Source organism: Miniopterus schreibersii (genome assembly GCF_964146895.1).
Source record: "Miniopterus schreibersii genome assembly, chromosome: 1".
Taxonomy (NCBI): domain Eukaryota; kingdom Metazoa; phylum Chordata; class Mammalia; order Chiroptera; family Miniopteridae; genus Miniopterus; species Miniopterus schreibersii.
In genome coordinates, this window is record NC_138101.1 from 137,120,958 (window position 1) to 137,145,602 (window position 24,645).

General features: G+C 44.5%; 1 protein-coding gene across 1 annotated transcript in view; it reads right to left on the reverse strand.

The window, feature by feature from the left end:
- The window catches only part of RYR3 (ryanodine receptor 3), a 472,179-nt gene that overhangs the window by 49,116 nt on the left and 398,418 nt on the right, over positions 1-24,645 (reverse strand). The window contains exons 65-69 of the mRNA XM_081119125.1: positions 20,785-20,915; positions 14,247-14,567; positions 11,470-11,710; positions 4,628-4,715; positions 4,431-4,523 (exon numbers count right to left, since the gene is read on the reverse strand). Coding sequence (XP_080975251.1) covers positions 4,431-4,523; positions 4,628-4,715; positions 11,470-11,710; positions 14,247-14,567; positions 20,785-20,915 — 874 coding nt within the window. The remainder of the gene's footprint in view (positions 1-4,430; positions 4,524-4,627; positions 4,716-11,469; positions 11,711-14,246; positions 14,568-20,784; positions 20,916-24,645) is intronic.

Below are 24,645 nucleotides of genomic sequence, written 5' to 3' on the forward strand. Positions count from 1 at the left end.
TGATCACAGTGCAGAGGGTGGCCAGAGCCTGGCACCTCTACTACTAGAACAGAAAAGACACGTCATGCATTTGACCTGTACCTTTACTTGCATGGCCTGTGTGGAAAGACAAAAGAAAACAAGGAGAAGAGTCAGTCAGTAAAAGCAGGGGTCCAAGGCATAAGGTACCACATGTTAGTCATAGTTTCTTAGCCCCAGTTCCTCAGCCAACACAACAGAAACTCAACCCTGCTGGAAGCCAGTTGAACATGGCATGTAGAGCGAATGGGAGATTAGGATGGAGTTTAATCTGGTCATAAGGACTTACACTCAGACCAAGCAATGCACCCCTGGGCCAAAGTCATCTCAGAGACCAGCTTTCCAGAGTGCGTGACACTCAGACCAAGGTGGTCTTCAGATGAATTTTTTAGATCTAAAGTCCTTCCCCTCCCCATTCCCTCCTCCTTCCTTTCACCTGGGTGGGCTGTAGACAATCTGTCATGTTACCAAAGACCCCAATTTTCTTTCTTCCTTCCACCCACCACATTATCACCTCTAGCAGATCTGTGATTACCAAAGTATGTAAAAGTCTAATGACTGTGTTGTATACCTGAAACTAGTATAATTTTGCATGTCATCTATGACTGAAAAATAAATTTAAAAAAAGAAGAAAAAGAGAGGGAAGACCTGAGCCAAGGGGTGATGGGTGCGTTTCTAGAGTCCAAAAAAGGACTCTAGGAATATCTCAGGTGGTTCAGGGTCGCCCCACAGCCTGAAGGATGGAGCACGTCCCTCGTGCTGTGACAGTTACATACTTTCGGTCAAAGGCTCCTACATTCTACAGGTTCTAATTTTATTCTTTTCTTCACATATTACTAAGATTAGTTAATGCATTTTGCTAACACTGGAAATACTTTTTTTAAAAAGTTGCCAAAATTTTTTATTTTCTAAACAAAAATTTATGAATTCCTATACCTTTAAAATTATTTCATTTCCCCCAGTAGTTTAAGATCAAACAGATGATTTTATGTGTGAACTTAAGGAAAAAACATAGACTTTTAAGGGATGAAGGAAGTAAATAAAGGGGGGGAGGGGAAAGGGGAGAGGAGGGAGAGCACTCAAGCTGCAGAAGTACATGAACAAAAGGAATAAAAATAAAATGAGAAAAGGTGGAGGCTGGAGGGAATGAAAGAGAGAGATTGAGACTAAGAGAGAGAGACACACACACACACGAAGGGGGAAGGGAAGGGAAGGGAAGGGAAGGGAAGGGAAGGGAAGGGAAGGGAAGGGAAGGGAAGGGAAGGGAAGGGAAGGGAAGGGAAGGGAAGGGAAGGGAAGGGAAGGGAAGGGAAGGGAAGGGAAGGGAGAAGAATGAGCAATAGGGGATATTGGAGTAAGAAACTCACACACTGAAATCACTCATGGGGTGGAGTGGCTTTAAACAGAGCAGCACTCCAATATTTACTGCACAAAACTCTTTCATTGTTTATAATCTTGGTCAATGAACTGGCATTTCTTGGGCTAAATGAGTTCTAACTTACCATTGCCCTCCGAGGAAGCTGCTGCCATTTTTCCAGAAAACAAAACAAGTTTCAAAACAAAACAAAACAAAAACACTTGCTCAGCTTAGTTATGTTTAGCTTAACATATATTTTCAAACTGGTGTTATATAAACAAAATATACAATGAGCTCTCCAAAAAATCTTCTTTAGCCTCCAGAAAAAATCACACATTGTTGAACTGACCTCAGTTAACCAAGTGTGAACAGGGTGGCCCACTGTATATTTTTCTTTGCTTCCTTTCCATTGGCAATGGCAAGTGCAGTGTGTGGACATGCGGCATTCCAGTACGTGGCTGCCATGTGCACTGTGGCCAATTTCATTTACACAACACCAGAATTCAATAAAGGTGGAGGTAAAAACAAGCACAGGTGACAAGTGACCATTCAGATCAGGTAGTAGGGAGAACCTCTCATTTCAGGGAGGCAAAGGCAATGAGAATTCAATTGATAATAAGAAAGACTACCCCCTCCTTGGCTTCTCAATATGTAATTCTACATCCAAAAAACAGCAGGAATGGCTATGGCTGTGAGTTGCTGTTTTGGAGGCATGGTATCTCTCTGTCTGAAGTAATGCTCTGTATTTATGTAATACTATTTTTTCCTAGAGATGCCATTTGAAACTGACTTTTAAACAGAACATCCTAGTAGAGCTGGGAGAAGTCAGGTAGTAAGCTCAGCCCCTATAATCGGGGCCCAAAGGAGGTAAGTGAATGAGGCAAGGCCATACCTCCAGTCAACAGTTGGGCCAAGAGTAGGACTTAGCTTCCTTTTAGTCTCTAGTCCTATTTACTATTACATTTTGTGTCTCAACAGATGCAATAGGAACAATATGAATATTTGTTACCCCAAGAAGCATGGCAAATATTATTTAATTTCTAGGGAGGGTCCTCATATCCATTGCACTATAACTTGACTTTATCCCTTGTGCCTTAGAAAAAACTGGCATACAATGTCAATGGAAATTAAATGAACGTATTTGCTCCTGTAGACTAACCTTATCAATAGGGGAGATGCAAAGATTCTGAATATGACCATCCTCTGACAAGACAAATATACCATTTTCCTCATTCAGTGATGTGAATGAACATGATTTCAGGTTAGTTTGTTAGTAGGTTAGTTTTGAAATATCACTCTTTGTCATCTCATCTCTTTCCAAGTGTGAAACCAAGGACCCTGAATATACACTCAGTACCAGAGGGTTGAGATATCTTTGCTATTTCTGCTCATCTGGGATCTGAACTCTTGTATCCGAGTCATTTCCATTGCTTTGCTGCTGTCGCTGATGATGACAATGAATTCTAGCTGGTTCAGTCCTGAGCCAATGGGTCTACTCCAAGTTGAAGGCAGCTTGGAATCCGCCTGGGATTTATTTAGGTAGGTGGGGTCAAAGGAGAGACTGTGATGGCTGTAAGAAGATCCTTCAGAGGGAACTTAAGATAAATAAATGTCCAGGGATCAGGAGTCTGAAATATCTTACCTTGTATACCTGACATGAAGAGCAGATGTGTTTGCTAAAAGTTGAATGCAAAATGAACTTTGGGAAATCAAATAAAAGTTATATAAAGCTCAAAAGGATCCACGATAGGTAAAGTTCCTATGTGTCTAAGGTTCCTTTTCAATGTGAATACATACTCCTGATTGTTTCACTTTGCATACGCACAATTTTATTTATCCAACTTTATAGAGCAGTGTATACCAGATTCTAAACTTTAAGAGTCAATTTTTGGGTGAAGGAAGTGTTAGTGTCAACATAGCTAAAAGATGAAGGGCTGGCGAGTTTGAAGTGATGGAGCTGATCAGAGGTAGCCACACATAGTGAAGATGTGAGTGTTGATTTTTGGTGTCCTACCAGCCCCTTGTCTGCAGCTCCACATACACAGGTCTTCCATCTCAAATGGTTATTTGGAAAGATGCCCCAAGAGCTTCACTACAAAGCCATGATTTGTCATCTTTCCAGAACTGATTTTCACTTTTGAGGGGTCCCCATGCACACTCCACCTTCGTGTTCTTCAAAGGCAGCACTGTACCAGCAATGAGAGAGACGCACATCTCAGGCATTACATGGCACTTATACTTGACGTATATAGTCAGTCCTCATTGCCGCACACTTCTCAAGGGAAGAGAGTCAAGGGTAAGCCATAACAGCTGGTAACAAAATATCCCAATTAAGTAAGCCTTGGTTTTGTATATACACTTGAAGGAGTGTGTCTCAGAATTCTCTCCAATCAAAACAGCGAAGCCTCACTGTGCAGAGCTGACCTAGGAGTTCTGGGAGACCAGCTCCCCCTCCCGTATTCCTGCTACAGTCCTCCCTATAGGTTATTTTTTTTTCTCCAGACAGCTGTCTGGTATGCCCTCTTTCAAACATTTCCTTCAGGGAGATGGACAAATGTTTGGGTTTCTGAAGGCAACTCACATGGAAAATAAACAGAAGACAGTAAGAGGTCAGCATAGCTGAAACAGAGCAGCTGTTGGGAGTTCCAGACAGGGGGACAACAAATACACTGTAAGAACATGTGCTAGGGAAACCCTCAAAGCCAAGTAATTTCCTAATCAGAAGGTGACTCTAGCCACCTGTATTTTTGCAGCTTCCCTACACAGGAAGTAGTTCTATTTTAAAATGACTGGCAGCAGGTTTTAGGGACCTCTTGAATGTCTTAGGCAAGTCTTGAAACATAAACTTTTGGAAATACAAGCAGCTATTTATTCATAAAAATGTGATGACCATGCTTATTTGAGAGGAGTTCCTTGTGGCTCATTCTCAAAGAAACAACAGTAGAGACTGCCGGCTTGACCTAAATGCTGTATGGAGCTGATCCCCTCAAACATCAAAGATACATAGCTCAGGTCAAGGTTGAAGAGTCTTTGGAATTGATTTCTTAGGACTTACTTTTGACATCTTGCTTTTGCTGTCTCCAGTTAAAAATGCCAAATTATTAATTTCGTTCTGAATCACAAAATTTTGCTCTTCCCTCTTGAAGTTCTAAGTGGGGGGGAAATAAAAAAAAAGCACACGTTACAAGACGGCTCTCTGAGGTCTGTACCTTTCACAGCCGTCTCTAAGTCAGGGCCCACATGTGTCCTTACGTGAGACTTGCACCACAGGATGAAGACCTCAGCCACCATGCGGAAGAGCTGGTCAGAATTAGCATCGGGGCTTTTGAGCCAGTTAGATCTGAGTTGAAAAGTAAATGAATATACATATGAAATTCAGTGCTGATTAAAACAGTCACACTCATTGGACACTGTATGAACACATTTATCCAGATAAAACTATATTCCCATAAGAAGGCTATCATCAGAGAGGCTAAAGATCGATACACTCCTTCCATGCTTAGATATAGGCATGTAATTGTAGATATTTTAGAGGACTTACAGTAATCATTTCCATTTACCAAAAGATTCAAGGATTATCTTAGCAAACAGATGTCAGAAATCAACATTTCAAAACTGTCAAAGGTAGGTTTCTTTTTCTTTAAAATGTAGAAGTGATTAAGGTTATACTTTAAGTTTTGGGACAAAAGTCCTTTAATACATAAGGCAGACAAAACTAGAAAAGTCTTGGTCACTAAGACATCTAATCTTGTCACTAACACTTGTCATTGTCAAGCCTCTGAAATGCTGAGCGCTCTACAAACACTTCAGGCTTCAACATTTTTCCTTTCAAAGCCAATTTTAAGAATAAAATTTATAGGACAGTATGTTTTTCGCTGTTGACTGAAGTGCATGGGCAGACCAAACATCTCCTTCGTCCCCTGAAAAGGTTTGGAAATTCCCTATAAATGGGTATTACTCATTTCTTTTTTAAACAAACAAACAAACATACATACATATAAAAAACCCCCAGAAAACAGTGGCAGCAAGAAGGCTAAACTGCAGTAGAATCCAGCCAATTTCTAAAAGTTCTCTTGCCTCTAAGTATCAGACACATTTGAGTTAAATTATATTTTGAAAGGGCTGGGTGAGTTGGCATTTTCAAATATCTGTAGAGAGTGATGTAGAAGTTAAATTGTCTATTGCCTTTCTTAAGTTAAAGAAAACTTTGGCTTCCATGGATGGTCTGAAAAACCCACTGCCCCCTGGTGCATGCGGAGTAATAGTTATCAAAAGCCAGTTCCCTGAGCCCCGGGACACCAGGCTGCAGGGCCCTGAGCAGCCTTACCTTCCGCCCACTCAGAGCAGCACGCACCAGGCTGAGAAAGGCGAAGGCTAGTGAGGCCAAGGCCACTTTTGGGTCCCTCTCATCTCCTGAATTCCCTGCTGCCCTGTGCCCCAGCCTCACACACGACCTTACCTAATCCTTCCTGTTTTCTTTTTCAACTAGTCTCTTCTCTTCCTTAGGAACAAAACCCCATGTTATTCAGGGTGGCGCTGTGCCCTGCTGAAGATCCATTACCCAGATTTCCCCGAGGGATCGCACTGTGACTAAATTCTGATCAATGAGGTGGAAGGGGAAGTTGTCCGATGGGCCTTTGGAAAAGCTTCTGAAAAGGGATCAGATAGCTGAAGGTGCCTCTTTGCCTTCCTGCTTCCTGTCTGGAAGGATAATACAATAGTTCTAACTGGCATTTTGCACCATAAAGCAACTTAGAAGTTGGAAGCCAATGTTAAGGATGGAAAGACATAGGAGGGAGGGTCTCTAATGAGTAGCAACCACACTAATTCTGGACTGGATATCTTTGGACTTCTTTTATGCGTGAGATTTAACTTCTAATTTGTTTAGGCCACTATAATCAGGCATCCATTACTGGAAGCCAAATGCAATCCAAACTTGAGGCTTGCGATCGGTAATGCTTTTTGATTTCTTTCATATGATTTTTTCAGAGGTGCTTTTTCAGGGTCAAGTGTAGGTTTGATCAGAACTGGCAGCTGTTCATTCTCTAGCGTTTTGGTTTAAATGAGCATTATAGGTTTGCACTATGCCCTGAGTGGGAAGAGGCGAGGGGTCATACCCTCTCCTACCAAGGAAAAGTACAGCCACAGGGCGTGTGAGTAGCAGGAGCCCTGAAAACAACCTTGGGTCAACATTCCCCCCCCGGGAGAAAGACCATTTTGACCCCTTTGCCGTCCTATGGGAAAGCAGTTTCAGTGGAATGAATTTTTTTTCATTACTCTTCCTCTAAGAGGAAAAACTTTACCCTTTATTTCTAGGGAATCCTTTCATCAGGTTCACAGTGGTGGGTGTGCATGAAGAATATCTCATTAAATGTCTTCCCCCAGGTACACAAACGCTGCACCTCTCTCAAGCCAGATTAAGATGGTATTTGCAGGAGACTAGAAGATCCTGACCTCACCTCTCCTATTTGCCCAGAGCCGTCACCCCTACATGATGTGCCAGGCTCATCTTCCCCTGCTCCCAGTCTTGCACAGAATTCATGGGGTCTCTTAATATTCAGACACTGATCCCTTTTGGAGGCACTTAGCCGATTCCCGAATCTCTTTTCATCTGCACTGCGCGCTGCCAACGGGCAGTTCGGAAACGCAAGGCTGCGGGTGGAGGAAGGCTGGGTTTAGAGGCAACGGTCAGTGGGGGTGATGGCTGAAGCGACCCAAATGATAAAATTACTGAGCATATGAATGGAGAAAAGAAGCACATAATAAACTCTTGGATGATGGCAAGAGTAAGGAGAGTTTGACTTTCATTTTCAAAAAGACAAGCTATCAGATTTTGAAAGAAAGCAAAGCCATGGTCCTATGTTCAGGGTCAGGTTGTCTGACACAGAGGTAAGAGCTTCTCTCAGGCTTGTTCCTGAGTCTCCAGTAGAAGACAGTCTGAAGCAGTCACCACACAGGGCTCCCTTCGATAGGTTGAGAGATGGGCTTTCTCCAAAATCACACTATTTAAAGTTGTTTATTTCCATGTTCCGATTGTTTCTGACTTCCAGATAGCAGGCTGAGAAGCCACTGCCTCTTCCCCCCCCCCCCCCCCCAGGTGCCTTTTATTTCATTGCCTCTTGTAGAGGGACTCTCTTGAACCTATGCTGATTTACTGTCTCCTGGGTGAGGTGATGGAGGCTGATCTGCCTGCTCTGACCACCCCGCACCAAACCCGGGATTCCTGCTGGTTCTGGGTCAGCTCCAGGCTGAGCACTGACCCACAGGAGTGTCTCCTCAGAAGAGTGTTCCAGGCAGTGAAGAAGCTTGAAGCACTGCCGTGACGGGGCTGAAGGAAGTACAGAGGTTTAATATAATGAGGAAAAACAGGGAGGCGGTCAAGAGAAGATCGCACCCTTCAAAATTTCAATAGCTGCCACAAGACAGATTGGCACCGTTTTGTGTGGCCCTGAAGGGCACAGTCTGAGCTCGTGGTACAAATAGTTACAGATTCAAGCTCAAAATGGTTTAAACTGTCTGGGACTAGAATGAGTTGCACACAAGGGAAGGATGCACCTGTTGTCTATAACCATGGTCAGTAGTCAGAGGTGGAAGTGCCCTGCTAGGGAAAAGGAAGGGGGTATTTATTCATCCAGTTAGAGGGAAGATGAAGTGACCTCAGATATTCGGGCCAACTCCACAATCCCATAATTCCAGGCCAGCTAATTCTTCTGGGTGAAGAAAGGACTTGAAGAAGGTGAAGGCACACACATAGGAAGGAGGCATTTCTAAGCAAGGCTCAGATGACCATAATGCTCCATAGTGTTCAGGAAAGAAGGGGCTGATAAGCGGGGATGAATGAATTAATGATGATCTTAAAGACCGTCTGACACTGCCATTTTTAGCCCTGCCAAACACGGTGGAGGTGGAGCGCACTCGATCTTGAGTCTCGATCGTCAACAGTGACAAATGCCACTAAAGAGATATTCTCGGAGCAACCTTACTCTACTCTCATTTTTGTTTTCAACTCAAACTGACAAATTCCTTCTCTAAACTGTTAACATAATATGTTAATCGGAAATGACTAAAATGATGACTCTCAGAGCAGGATTTCTTTTGAGGAAGTGAGTCAAATTTCTCCTAGATAGCTAAGAGATTATATGTACACACACAATGTGTGTGAAGTGTTTATTTTGAAGTGCTAAATATAAGCTCAATTATTTTAAATAGTAAGTACAATTTACCTTATAAAATAAACGCTAAAGTGGGCATATTCAGACCTATTTTCTGCCCATGACAGAATGGCATACCACTCAAAATGTTAGCAATGTTCCCTCAGATATTCCTGTGTCCTTTCCATATCTACAATGAGGTATTTTAAAATCAAGCTTCCCCAAACTTATATTTTAGGCCTGGAAGCTTTAAGAGGGCGTGGTATAATAAAATAGATCTATTTGGTCTTTGCCTTCCACTGGGGCCAACAATCCTTTGTTCCTTTTCCTGTTCATCATTCCCTCATCATTCAGCTTAAACTCCATAGTCAGTCTTTATAATCACCCTCTTACATACACCCTCAACTCCCTAACCCATATTTTGGGTCATAGTCACTTTGCAAAACCCCAACCGTGGTCAAATCCAGCTCTCTTCTTACTCTGGGCCAAGGCCTGGCAGCTGAACTGGCTGGGGGAAAAGACAACCTGCTGCTGGGTCTCACTTTAAATTCATGATCACAGATCTCAAGTGGGGCCCTCGGTGCTGCTGCCTGGCAACCACACGGCACTTCCCTCATCCATCTGCTCTCCCACTTCTCCATGGCCACCGCCTTATACCCCCTCCTTACTCCTCAAATCTCCAAGCACCTTCTCCCCTTCCTCACTCTTAGCTGATGTCTTGCTTCCTACTTCACCGAGGACGAAAGCAATCAGAAAAGGATTCCTACAGACTCTATCCATCTATATATATGAATGTAGGTGTATGTCATGTATGTTATGTGTGGTATGTACATATGTATGCATGTAAATATGTGTGTGTGTATCTACCAGCATTAGCACCCACTCTCTGCCCTCCTGCCTGCTGTTGTGAATAAACTATCTGAGGCTGATCCTTTGCCTGTTCAAGGACATTGCTTTAGAAATTCTCTCTCTCTGATCAATTTCCTCTTCTCGACTGGATTATTCCCATTAACAAAGAAACATTCTGACAAGGCTCCCATCTTAAAAACTCTTCTCTTGACCCTAATTTGGTCTCCAACTACCATCCCATTTCCCTGTTCCCCCTTAAAATAAAACTTGAACAAGTTTCCATATTGCTGTCTCCAAGTCCTTTTTTCCCATTCTCTTCTAGCCCAATCTGAAGAGGCTTTCATCTCCACTGTTCCACTGCAACTGCTCTGGTCAAGGTCACCAAAAAACTTCAGTCAGTATTCTTTACTACTGGAAATGCTTTATAAAGTTGGCACCCAGGACACACCATTCTGTTGGTTTCCTCCTGTCTCTCTGGTTACTCCCTCTCAGTCTCAGTCTCTGGTCCCTCCTCTTCTGCCTGACTTCTTAATGTTGGAGAGCACAAGCCTGAGTCTTTGGGACACTTTCTCCCCTTCAATCCTTTATTTCATCCAGTCTCATGGTTCTTAAAGACTACATGTCAATATGCTGATGACGCCCAAATTCCTAGATCTACACCAGGCCCCTCTCCTGAACTCTGCCCTCATATTCAACTGTCCAATCAACACTTTCATTTCTATATTGATTAGGTAACTCAAATTTTGCATGTCCAAAAACAATGTCCTGATCTTCCCCTAAAAATCTTCTGTACCCACAACCTTCCCTGACTCAGCTGATGAAAATCTCATCTTTCCATTTGCCAGAATCATCTTTTACTTGACTCTCCTCTTTTCTTTTATCCCCAATCTAGAAGTTCCAACGGCTCTACCTTCATAATAGACCCAGAATCTGATATCTTCTGTCAACCTTCATTATTACCACTCTGGTCTCAGCCAACATCAACTCTTTTCATTCTCTTTTCTTTTTAATTGTGGTAAAATACACATAACATAAAATTGGCCATTACTGACATTTAGTACATTCACAATGTTGGGCAACTATTTCTAAAGCATTTTGAGGGCTCTAAAAGAAAACCCCAATCCCGTTAAGCAGCTGCTCCTGATCCCCCCCCCCCCCAATACCCCCTCTAGGCTGGCAGCCTCTAGTCCGCTCTGTCTCCACAGCTCACCATCAGCTTTTGACTGGACCATTGTGAGCTTCCTAGCTGGTCTCACTTCCTTACTTGCTTCAATCCCTCACCACAGTGTTCAAAGCGTGAATCAAACCACATCACAGGTTAGCTCAAAACCCCCACCAACTTCTTATCTCAGAGTAAAAGCCAGAGTCTTCAAGGCCCTGACTCATGTTGCCTCTCTGACATCTACGCTCTCCATGCCCCTCACTCTGCCCCAGCTACACTAGCCTCCTTGTGATCCCCTGAACATCCCAAACTCACTCCTTCCTCAGGGCTTACACCAGATGGTCCCTCTTCCTGGGACACTCTTCCCCAGACCTGTAGGGTTCCTGACTTCATCTCCTTAGGTCTTTGCTCAAACATCACTTTCTCAGTAACATGCAATTTACAACTGCAACTCCACCTAATTCCCCTTACCCTGCTTTGTACAATTAACTGTCGAATTAAATATATAAATATATAAGTGTATGTAAGTCTATATAATTACATAAGTACTTGTTTTGTTTATTGTCTGCATGCCCCACTCCCCTGCCAGAATGAAAGCTTCCTACATCAGACATCTTCATTTTGTCCCATCTTGTTCCCCAGTGCTGAGGACAGTCAGTGATATCTGTGGAATAGACATGTGACAGAACAGCAGAAGGGCATCGTGGGTCGCAGCTCCTTCTCACCTATGGCATCTGAGGATGGAAGGGGTGGCCATGCCACTGATCATATAGCATCACTGGTCAAGGGAAACACTGCCCAGAGGTCCAACACTAGGGATTATTGGGGGAGGGCGCTGGTGGAGGCCTCTGTGACCTCCCTTTCTCAATTGTAACCCAACCCAACACCATCTTTGCATCCCGTGGACATGCTTCCCCAGGCCTCCTCCTTACCTGTTGTTGTCCACGTAGCGGATCAGCATGGGGTAGAAGGCATAGAGGTCTCTGCAGAGCACTGCGAACTCATCCAGGATGAGGAGCTCTGCCTCCTGAGTGTCCCCTTTGCTGTCAGCTTTCAGCTGCTCCTCCTCCTGCACAGTCTTGACAGCTTTTTTCTTCAGCTTCTCCAGAGTTGGGATGAAGTGACTTCTGAGCAGGTCAGGCCTGGCTTTGCTGATGATGGGCTGGGCGTACACTGCGTTTGCAAACAAAGGGCCTCCCCCTCATTTCCCATATTATGACAATTGAATAAAAGAAGTGATACTAAGAGGTGAGGCTGTGAAAATCCATCAACACAGGATGGCACTGTCCCTTGTTCCCTTCCTTAATCTCCCACTCGGTACTTCCCTCTGATGAAGCCACAGCTGAGGGAGATGGGGGAGCTATAGGAGAAGGTCCTGCTCCTGTTCTGCTAGACCATGGGAGCCCCTGCCACCCCTGAACTCCTCATGCATGCTCGGTGTTTGCCACATATCCTAGCTCTTCGTAACAACTACCTTGTATCATTTTATAATATGCTCATGCTGGTTTTGGCTCACTAGCTAGATTATAAACTTCTTGAAGGAAGCCTTTTGTTCATAATAACCAACACTGTGCCCAGCCAAGAATAGGCACCAAACACTATGCTTTCCAGTTATTTTACAGAAAAATCTGTTGTTAAAAATACATTAATCCAGTCACAGTTCTTAGCCCCCAACACTTGAGGACTATCCGCCTAATGCCTGTAGACTCCTCTGGGCTCCAAGGAAGGCAGATAAACTATTATCAGCTATAAGGAGCTGAGAGAGAGGATGGAGTGGCCACTAGGGGTCAAGGAGCAGAAACCAGCAATCAGTGGGGTTTGGGACTATAATTCTGACCCTCTTACAGAGAAAGATAAACCTTTATACTTCACCCTATTTCTTAAATAAAATATCTCATTGGTTCAATTCATAATAAAGATCAGAATCTGAGTAATTATAAAAAAAAAGTGAAATGAAATTAATGAGTCATGAACCATTGGCAATGTTCATGGTATATTTCAAAGTTTCTTTTTAAAAAAAAAAACCTTTATTGATTTCAGAGAGAAGAGGGGGGGAGAGAGATAGAAACATCAATGATGAGAGAGTCATTGATCAGCTGCCTCCTGCACGCCCCCTTCGAGCCCGCAACCCGGGCATGTGCCCTGACTGGGAATCAAACCCCCATCGCCTGGATCCTAGGTCCACGCTCAACCACTGAGCCACACCTGGCCAGGCCAAAGTTTCTTTAGCTCAGAGCATTTTAATTGAAAACAGCCTCCTTTCCAGAACTTTAAAAAAATTATCTCATTTTGCCTTATTTTTTAATTTCATAAAGACTGTTTTAGAAAGAGAATGTGACAGGAGGTCTCTGCTGAGATGCATTAACCAAGAAGTCGAAACTCAGAGACATGATGGGTTGAATTTCATACCCTGCCCCTCACTGAGGCGCACCTCTGCTTTGGACCTGGAATCAGAATGGCTGTTCCAGAGGCAAGTGATGTGGGGTTACTATTTAAAATTGATTTTGCTTAGGTAACAGGAATTAAGTGGCCTGACTGTGGAATTAATTCACCCGAGGAATAAAAGGCCAAGTCCAAATCCCATCAGTGCCTCTCTTGCTGTGAGGTCTTTCCTCTCTGCTCCTCTAGGGAGCTCTAGGAGCTGATCCTTTATCTCCTTCCTTCCCTTAATCCAGATGTACAAATGAGAGCTCCTCAACAAACTTCCTTAGGGCTAACAATATTCTTGGGCTAACAGGTAAGAAAGGAACACACCTTTGTTTACTCATGTTCCAGAAGCCTCTGTTTACCATCTAGCAGCTGTTAGCACCCAAATGTTTATCACTTTGATCTCAGTTCATTTCTGAGAAAAGGGGGAGATAGGAACATTTCTTCCTCAGTCTGCCAGAGGATGCCTACCAATTTGTCCAGGGAGGGAAATACCTACAGTTGGGCCGATACTCCCTGGGACTCAGCCCCTGTGTGTCACAGTCCAGGAGATAATATGGGTGAACCTGCTAGGGTGGAGGCCTCTGTCTAAGCTGTGGGTCCATCCAGTGCAATGACTCTGCCTTAGGTTCTGTCTCCTCAGGCTCTACTTTGACACAGAGAACACTGAATATTCGTGGTTTCCTGACTGCAGAAAGTACAGTTATTCATTTTCCTAGTCTTTCCTTTACAGAGGTTGCTTCAGGAACAGAAAATCAGCTAACACCGTTTATCAAGAGCCTATGCACGCAAGGAGTCCCAGAGGAACACAAAACACCCCACTTGCAAACCACCCCCAAACAGAGTGGTACTACTATGAACCTAAATTAGAGCATGTCTGAGAAAGCATAACGTGAGATACGAATGCTAGGAACTCATAGTACAGCCCAGCTGGTTATACATGTGGAGAACAGAGGATCAGTTACCAAGAAAACAGGGACAATTACTGCCGTAACAGCAAATGGGATTCTTAAATACCAAAAGCAAATAAAGCAAGGCTCATCTGCGTCAGGTAGAGTTTATCAAGAAGGGCTTCCTGGAGGTCTGAGGGGCCTGCATGAGCTGGGGAGCTGAGCAGGAGCATTTGCTCTAAGAAGCTCTACAGGGGAATAAGTCAATTCTTTTTACTGTTAAGTAACTAAGAGGGGTAGGGAGAAGAGTTTAAAGATAGACTAAGAGATGAAAAGAGAACCTAGGCATCTTGGTCCCTGAGCCGGACGTGGGAGAAAGGCATTTCTGGTACCTGCGATACGTTTCATCCAGGAGGCCTCGTCGATGCCCAGGTTGTTGTTGATGATTTTCAGGATGTTGCCCAGGATGATGCTAAGGTGTTCCGAGGTGACTTTGGTGCACCAGGGCCCCGTGCTGGGGGGCAGGTGCTCAGGCCCCTGCTCCCACCAGTAGGACAGGTAGTTGCAGAGCATGGGCAGGACCACCTCGATGACGTGGGGCATCTCCGTGTACCGGGCCCCGGACTCGGCCAGGTGGTGGATTTCCTTCATGAGGCGTTCCAGCGGGGGGATGTCGGGACACATCTCTTCCACCGTGTCTGGCATCCCCAGAACTGACCGAGAGCACACAGAAGAACAAAGGAACGGTAATTCAAAAGCACAGTGGTGCAATTTCTCTCCTCTGTCCCACCCTTCCTTTGGTCTTTAGACGTGGCTTTCCACCCCAGAGCCTCGCACGAGCGAGCCCGGGGTGTGGAGCTTCTGTCCGCTAATGGCTACAGCTTCCAGACAAGGGGTTATCCTCCCACGTGTCACATTCACCTTGGAACACCTAAACATAAGGTCAAGTGAGCACGACAGGGACCCAGCTGAGGGGTATTTCAGGGCCTCTCTGTGACCAAGCTAGTCTCTGGGCTTCTCCCTCTTGTCCTGAGTGTGGGACTAGTCAGAGAAAAGCAACTCATAGATATTTAGTTGCCAACCCATGGTTCAGTGGCCTGGATCACATCTGTACTGTTTAGAAAGGAAAAGGAAACCATCTCATCACTGTCCCAGCTGGACTACAGTCAACAATACATTCCATCCAGTTGAAATTTTGGGGAAAGAAAACATGACACATGTGTTGATTTCCGCATTTACAACAGACCTGAGGTGACCTGTGCCAAGACTTCCTGTCAATCACTTAAGCCTTTTTGGTCTTGCAGACTTGTGCACAAGGAATAGTGAGGTAGCCGGCCCTTTCCTCACACTGAACGACTGTGGTCACTTTGCTGGACAAGTACAGACAGAATGAAGTGGTGACAGAGTTCAACACTGAAGGTTGTCAGATACAGGAATAGCCAATGGAAGAAGCCAGGGGTAGCTGCCCGGTTCTCCTTAAGGAAAATGACACCCTTTCCCCCAAGTTGGGAGGAGACCAGAGCATCCTGAGGCTCCCAACAGGTGAAGAGATAACAAGGGATCTAAGCGGAGGAACAGGAGCTGGTTGGGAAAGAAGCCCAAGCCCCAAGCTCCGCAGGTGCATCCGTTTATCCCACAGCTCCCCAGAGTCCACCTAGGCCTGGGGGCAGAAGCCACCCAAAGGCCAAATTTCTCACAGTGGGGCCAAAGCATTAGGCACCACAAGGGCTAGAGCCTGAGAGGCCACAGGAAATGTGGAACGTTTTCCCAGGGCATCAGTTCCACCAGAAGATTTGAGGAAACAATATTTGATACTAGAAGTAAAATGTAAAGTTCTCATGAAATTTCACAGGACAGAGCAGAAGCCTTCAAACAGAAGTTTGTGTTTAGTGAGGTGGGTTATGCCTGCAGGCCTTTTGCCATTGGTGTTGATGCTGATTGGAGGTCTGCTTTGGATCTTAGGTCTATAGGAATTGAAGGGTCAGAGGCCACAGCACATTCTTTGGCCTTTAGGAATATTGGCCAATTGAAAGGGACTATTTTGATCTCTCTTATGATTACAGAGCAGAGCTACAGAATAACCCTGGCTATCGTGGAGACTGTGCATCTGTAGTGAGACAGGAGGTTCTACTGAATGGCATGTGGCAAAGCCCTGGACCTGGAGGAGCCCCTGCTGTGGAGCAGGCCCCATGAGGTCCCAACATGCTTTCCCTAGTGATGACTTTCTGTCATTGTTACTATGGCCTTCTGGTAAGTAGAAAGCTAAAGACCTCTCTGCCTTGGAAGTCAGCAGTGGACCAATGTGCCTTAAAATCCAGACTATTCCAAAGGATTCACAGCATGAAATCCAAAGAACACTGCACTCCTGTGATTTACAGTGGAAGGGGCTTTCACGAGCCAGACGTAGCCCACTACCAACGCCGGTCATTTGCAGAGAACAAGTCCAGCTTGTACCTTTTAGCAGAACAACAACAATCAGGGGTGACATCAACATGGGAGCCTGGGGAGACTCACAAACAAAATAATTTTACACAAACAGTGCCAGAATAAATAGGTAAGGACAGAGAAGTCAAGCCTTCTACTTTCTAGCTCTGCACATGGAACAATGCCAACCACCATAGATGCAACTGAACCTTATAGTTGTTTGCTGTAAAATTATAAATGAGAAGGCTCATGTGTGTATAGGTGTGTGTGTGTGTGTGTGTGTGTGTGTGTAAATGGTCCATTGACAATACATCAATAGGAACACTTTTTTTCCTACCTAAGAAAAACACAGAGTTGTTTGAGGTTTCTGCACTGGAGTCATTATAATGACCTTTAAAAATTATTTATATGTAATTGGTTCTTGAGTAGAGAACCCATTTGTGATTCAGATTGTGTTTTGTACTTCAAATGCCACATAATGAAACCACAGAACAGATGCTCTGAGTTATCTACCTGAAAAACAGCCTCGGCGGAGTCTTATCAGAATCAGACACAAGACTGTTGGGGGGATCATTCGAACCCACTGCCCTTTCACCTTCTAGATCAGCGATTTTTGACCTTTCCCATCTCATGCACACATAAACTAAAACTCTGTGGCACACCAAAAAATATATTTTTTGCAGGTCTGACAAAAAAAAAGGTATAATTTTGATTCATTCACACCGGACAGCTATTGTTGTGTTGACTGTTGTCATTTTTTTGACAATCTAAGGGAAAAAAGGTCAGTGCCCCTGACTAAATAGTCAGGTCTTGCATGTTTTAAACATTCTTACAGCACACCAGGTGAAAATTGCTGGTCTAGATCAATAGTTCTCAAAGTGAAGTCCTCCCACCAGCAGCAGAGTAGTGATAGGACCTTCTGATGCCAGACCTACTGAATTAGAAACTCTAGGGGTAGGACTCAGCAAGCTTTATTCTAACCAGCCTTCTGAGGGATTCTGATGTATGCTGGAGTTTGAGAACCACTGAGTTAGATTCTAAAGTTGTGTTTTCTTCACTGAGCAGCTTTTCCCTCAAGAAGAGGGCATCAGAGAGTCAACTCTTTGCAGTAGAGGCAGAGCTTACATGGGAACTGGACCTCCTTTCTCTGGTTGATTATCTTGACTAGGGTTTGAAAAGTAAACTGGTTGGGGACTAGGATGTTTTAGCCAATTTAATATCTGATTAATAGACCACTGCTACACTTAACCAAGGATTTTATCTAGTTTTGAATAACTGGCACATAACAGTATTAAACCTTTTCTAGGCATATCTTAATAATTTTTGGAGGAGTCAGAAAATGCCCAGGAGCTTATAGGATAGGAGAATTACTAATGTGAGTAACTGCTGGCAAAGCACTGACTGTCAGTTAATACAGATGTCCAATTGACTGAAGGCTGGATAAATCAGTTCATACTGTATTTCTAAACCAAGACTCACATCATTTGTCACCCTATACATTCCTTCCCCTTCTTGATCCCTTAGGCCATCCACTTTATATAATGAATGAAGTCTACTTTTGTAGAGTCTATTAAGCCATCACTCATTCTCTGGCTCCAGGCAACCTGGTTACCCCAGAATACATATTCATATACAGTCTACTTTTCAAGAGCCATACATGTGCTCAGCATTCACTCTTTGATTAACTGAGTGATGAAAAGAATGGGCTTGGGGACTTGGGTACTGAGTCCCACAGTACATCACTGACGGATGAAGAACCGTGTCATCTCTAATCACAACCTTGTCTCTTTTCCTCCCTGTAGAGTAAGCAATGATGGGTACTTATTTTTAATTTATGAACATGTCTTATTAAATCAATGTAAAGGTATGTAAAATAAGAAGCAACATTTTTCAAATTACCCTTGAGAAGGAGATAATGGGACAGAGCCCTTCTCTTCCTCCCAAAGCCAATCCAGGGTTTCCTCCATCTATCTTTGTCAAGTTCCCATTTTGCCTGCTGCTGTACCTGTATGAGCCTAAGAGCAGAGTAGGCCTTTCTCTTTCCCAAGGTTCAACTCTACACATTGGTGATACAGAGACCAAGGTGCACTATTTCATGAATCAGAGTTGGAGCAGAATGAATGTATCAATATCCAGCACTGTCGTGACCGGGCCCATGACCCTTTGGAGTTGGGGAGCAATGCTTGGGCTGGCATTTGCTTACAGATGTCACAGCCCTTCTCAACATTACCAAAGCTGCTCAGTTGTTGCTCAGCTCCCACTCAGCTGCAAGATGTGACTCATTTAAAATCATGAGAGGGTGGAAAAAAACAAGGTTGGAAATGTTTTTGGTAGTCTAAGAAAGGGAAGAAAGGGGAGAAAGGGTGAGATGAGGCTGAGGGTGTTGCGGACTTAACTTAGAGATTTCATCTGAGACTTTGGAAAGTGGAGGCATCTCAGCAATGTTTCTCTCTTAAGTAGCCCTGAGAACACTAGTCTCCATTGTATTCTTGCTCAGGAAAAGAAAGAGTTTTATAAAGTGGCCTTGTCTAAATTGTGCTGGTGATCATTTCTGGGGGCAAGATGTTTCTTTTATGTGAAGTAGCAAAAGCAAATGGGGATAAATCCACCATGGCTGAGAACTCTGCTTTCTTAGATGGAGAGACTGGTGTCAAAGAAGAGTGGAGCATGAACCCTGAATCGCTGAGAACACTCTCCCTTAGGGTCTCACGGCAGCTTGAAAAGGGGGCCCGAACTAAATGGAATCGCTGTGCTGTCCAGTCACCTGCTGGTCTGGTGTATCAATATTTTAAGGAGATACTGGTTCTGAATAGCATGGTTCTGGCTTGAAATAGTTTACTATGGTTTTAAAAAATATGGTTGGATTTTAGAGAGAGAGGAAGGAAAAGAGGGGGAGAGAGAGACATTGATGTGAGTGAGAAACATCAATTGGCTGCCTCCTGCATGCCCCATACTGGAAACGGAGCCTGCAACCAAGGCATGTGCTCTGACTGGGTATCGAGCTGGTGACCCTTCGGTGCATGGGACAACACTCAACCGACTGAGCCATACCGGCCAGGGCATGGTTTTTTATTTTTCTTAATATTGGATAGGCCCATGGTGTGATAATTTTTGCTTCCTGTTACATGAAATCATTGTAGTTCTTTCTAGTTGATTCAAGGTTCCTGCTGGAAGCTCCTCTAGTCCACTGCCCTTCAGCAGGATCGCAAGTCATCCACATGTGAGGACTCTCCCTTCTACCCTGGGGCCGGTTTACCACCTGCCTTATATTCCATTTTTAAGTTCTTCTAGAGCAGGGGTGGAAAACCTTTTCTGTAAAAGGACAGAGCATAAATACTTTAGGCATCGCAGGCCCGTCTCTGCTGCCATGGCTCGACTGCCCCTGGAGTGGAAGGGGCGCAGAATGTGCTACTGCAAATACGCCTTTTTGGCATAGGGGTTATTTTGAGCTGATTATTTTTAAGAAATAGCACAAAGCAGCTCTGAAAACAGAGTAGAAGTTACCCTTTTGTCAAAGAACCCTACATTTATAACGGAGATTTACATTAGAAAGGCAGTCTACCAGGAAGAAAACTGTCACCAAACAGGACTTTTTCATCCAAAAGACATCTGAAGGGCAGGGCAGCCTGTGTTGACAAACATTTCCTCTTCCCACCTTCCTGTGAACTGCCTCCTTCCCCTTTCCTTAGCCAGGATGGTATTTAATTCTCAATCTTCTGGCTACCTTTCCGGTCTCACATCTTTGTGGGGCACCCATACCTACACATGTGATTAAAATAGTTTTATTTTTCTCTTGTTAAGCTGTCTTTTCTATGGGGGGTTTAGCCAACAATAATGCAGGGCAGAGAGAAAATTATTTCTCCCCAACATAGTGCTAAAACAGGCACAGACAACATCTAAATGAGTGGGTGTGACCATGTTCCAATAAAAGGTTATTTACAAAAAAAGGCAGTAGACAAGATTCAGCTTATGGTCATAGTTTGCCAACTGCTGTCTTAATGCATCAATGCTCTGGTTAAATTCTGTTTCTTGTGTGATTTCACTTCCCTCTGGTGTTTTCCTATGCTTTATTTTCCATGCAGATGGAGAACATGTGGTCATCATTCTTGGAAACACAGCCTCTCTTTGGACTTGAAGAGCATAATTAGCTTTTTAGTGCAGATATGCTCCTTCTGTTGACACTGGAGAGAAGCTGTGAAAAAGCCATCACACCTCCAGATGCAGGAGGAGAAGTGAGATCCAGAGTATATAGACAAGAGAACCTGCACTTTTAGGATGGAAGGGATTTAGAAATCTACTACACTGTCTCCTTATTTTATAGAGGAAGAAACCAAAGACTAATGATAACAAAGGACTTGCCCATGCCCACTTTCCCAGTAAGATGGAGACATGCAACCCGGTCCCAGCCCTGGCCTCCCGGCTGCTGCTCCCTGCCTGCATGGCCCTCCTTCCCGGTGGCTCTCCTCCCAGCACATGGGCTGACGGTCTCTGTGGGAAGATACTTACTAGATCTCTCCCTGGGGGTTTTGGTGTTGAAGACTGAGAGTGGATTGTAGCGGTTAAGGGAGGGCTCCAGGAATGCCACTGGGATGGCAGCTGCCAGTGAAGCCAGACATTCTCCAAGGGCAGGACGTTGTCTGGAAACAAAGAAGTCCATTTAGAAGTGCAGCCGCTCACATGCTAGCTCCATGGGTCGGCGGGCCAGGCCCCTTCCCCAGGATGTCTCAGGGTGCTTCCCCATAGATTACTCCACTGAACATCCCTGGGCCCTGGGCTCAGCAGGGTTGTGTGCACTTCTTTCTCCCCCATTTTTTTGCTGGACACTAACCAATGGTTTGCAATGGTCTCATTACTTGGAACCTAGTTATTAATTGGTTAAGGTGATGCAATATGCTACATAGTTTTGTTATCTCCCAGCACGTCTGAGGACAAGTTTTGCTGGGATGCACATTGAATCTGATCCTCCTTGTCCTCAAAATGTTTTGAAATTACCCTAGTCAGTCTGGCTCAGTGGTTAGAGTGTCAGCCCGTGGACTGAAGGGTCTCGGGTTCAATTCTGGTCAAGGGCACACACCTCGGTTGTGGGCTGGATCCCAGGCCCAGGGTGTGTGCGGGAGGCAACCAATCACCGTGTCTCTCTCAGCTCTCTCTCCCTTCTACTCTCCCTGAAAAGCAGTGGCCAAAATATCCTCGAGTGAGGATTTAGGAAACAATGTTTTGAAATCTTCTGTGTAATTTCTCTGTGTTTATTCCCTTCTACGGATGGAGCCTGTGTTCACTGGTGGGAACAGTAAATGTGGGCCAAAAGCTAATTAGACACAAAATAAAACACCTGCTTTGCAATAGAAATAATAGGTCCTAAAACAAATTGCTTGATTTAGAGGAAAGACCTCTGACACCTATTACTTCTATCTCTTCCTTTCACAAATGTTTGAGTGTCCACCACTTAATAAAGCTCTCGGTTTGAAGTCTTTCTCTGAAACAAACATCCAAAAAAAAGTAAAGTGCTTGGGATTCCTAGTTCAGGTTTCTAGTTCTCCAACTGAGAGGACTTGTGCCTGCTCATGGGATGACCAAGTCTGCAAGTGTAAGTGATGGGAACCAGCTGGTCAAAGTGGAGCTAGTACTGAAAGAGTGCTTCCCCCTCGCAGACCTGGGCCAAGCCTTGGAGTTTTTCTATCTAACCTGGCAGGTCCTTTCTGCTAGTGAGAAAATAGAGTGACAGTGCTGGCTTGGGACCCCGTAAAGGGACTGTTATCTGTTGCTTTCTGATGAATGAAAGACCAGAGCCATCTGTCTGTCACCCATAAACATCTCCTCTTCGTCGCCCATTGGCATTCAATCATGGATAGACTACACACCTGTCCTGTGAGTTACACATGTGATGTCAGTTCCCATATGAGGGAAAAATTTTCTTTGAATTAACCAATACTGTGAGTCCTTTGTTAGACAATGATGCCAAGATAATCAGTGGCAAATGTAGACCACAGATCTATAATTAAGAACTGGAAGGGCTTACAGTGTTTAAGTCGATCTTGTTTGTTTTGCCCTATGACTGACCAGCTCAAATTGAGCACAGATACTGTGCACATGAAGCCCACTAGCAAAACTCCTAACCAGGAGGGTGTCAGGCTGCGCCTCTGGAGATGTTACAGAACCACCGTGGAGAAAGCTGCCGGCAAGAAGGGGCGCCCTTGCCGTCAAGAGCAAACCCTTACCCCACTACTGCAGTTCTGTGGACACAGAAAGGCATTCAGCCCTTGAGTTCCCTGCTGCTCCCACCAGAACCTGCACCTGAGACTGTTACCTGCCCTTCACTATGACCACAGCCAACACATCTGGCAGCACTGAGAGCCAGGATGTCAAAGCTGTAGGGTCGCTGGGTGTGGATAATAAGCATTTGCTATCTAGTGGGGTGTGACTAGGGGAGCCAATGCTTCCCGAGGAGGAAGCCCGATGGTTTTAGTCTTTGTCTTCCAGGTGGTGAAAGGCCTTTCTCACTGAATGCAGAGCAAGGCTAGAGCCCGTAAGCAGTGTAAATAACACATCTCCCCTGTTTCGGTTACCTGCAATCTGACACTATTAAAGGAAAAATTCCAGGAACGAAAATTCACAGATCTTAAATTGCATGCAGTTCTGAGTAGCATGATGAAACCTTGCACCGTCCCTCCCGGGACGTCAATTCAATCATCCCTTTGTCCAGCATCTCTCCTCACAGATGCTCCCTGCCTCTTAGTCACTTAGTAGCTGTCTGGCTTATCAGATGAACTGTCACAGTGCTTGTGTTCACGTAACTCTTATTTTCCTTAATAATGCCACATTCACATAACTTTTATTATAGTATATTGTTATGTTTTATTTTATTATTAGTTATTGCTCTTAATCTCTTACTGTGCCTAATTTACACATTAAAATTTATCATAGGTATGTATGTATAGGAAAATACATAGTATATATAGGGTTTGCTTACTATCTGTGGTTTAGGCATCATTTCAACTTTAGACCCGAGTGACCAACACCTCAGTGACCCCTGAGGTGAGGGCCTGTTTACATCAAGTACCAGGACCTACGACAGGCTGTTTTATTTCTCAGTCAACAGTCTCACCATTTTACTAACCACAGTCGCCAGTGAGGAGAGCTACCAGGTTTCCTCTCCTCAGTCTTGCCTTTTGAGAAGGAAACAAAGAGCTAAATTGTGATGGGGAAATGAATGTCATAGGGAGAGCATCAAAGGAAAAAATCCTAGGTGAAAATCAGGGCTGGCGAGGAAGAGCAAACCTGGGAGGGAATTTTCTTTGGCTCAGGGAGGAGAACCTAGGAATCAGCAGGTCCTGTGCTGTCCTGGTGCTAAACGGACCCATTATTCCTCTCTTTCTCTTTCTCTCACCAAAATTAAAGTCATGGTCTCATGAAAGTGAATTTCTAGAAAATTAGTCTTATACAAAGGCAGTCCCTAGAACAAAAGGCAGTTTTCAGTGCTGCACTGACTTAAGGGACACGCATGTCCCTGTCCTGCCTGATATTAATTATTGAGAAACCCCAGTCTCTACAAGCTCAGGACAGGACGTTTTCTAGTCTGGAGCTCACCAGGATGCTAATTAGCGAGTGGGTCAGGAGGGATGTAAACAACAGTTCTCCCGGCCTCTCCGTGAAAAGTTCTATAACAGTGAAGCTCAGATGTTTGCCAATTAATGCTCCTGGCTGTGAAATACCAGAGTGGATGGCCTTGGCCTCCAGGCTCCAGAGAGACTGAGCTGGGCAAAGGCCTGCTGTTCTAATGCTTCTCTGGTCACCAGTGCCCCCCAGAGGGCGGTGTGCGTGAGGACCAATGGAAACAAGGGCTACACGGCAGCTCCACAGCAACGAAGGATCTACCTGAAGAGCTTCTCTCTGGATGTGGAAACTCTTTTTTCCCCTCCCTCAGTTCCTACTGTCTAGCACAGTCTTTTCCATATCTAGTAATTGGCCAATGGTGACAGACTAAAGAGGGTTCAATTTGTATTTCAGGTCTTGTTACTTCCTAGGTCATTCTCTCAATTTTATTTCTATGGATCAGGATCTTGTTTCTCGAATGTCTGTTGCCAGGGATACAGGCGGAGACAAAGTCATCACAGCAATAATAATTACACCCTGCACATATCTGGGGATTTGTGGCTGTGAAAGTTCCTCCATGTATATTCCAGAGGATGCCAACGAGAGAAAACAACACGGAGCAGAGGGGCAGAAATCCGAGGCAGGGATGGTACCAGAGAGCGACCTCAGGGGGCCAGGGAAAGTGTGCAGCGTTTGATCAGAAACACCTGGTCAAAGGGAGCCAGGGAAAGAAGGAGAAATCAATCTCTAAAGTATGGCTCACTACAAGTCTAG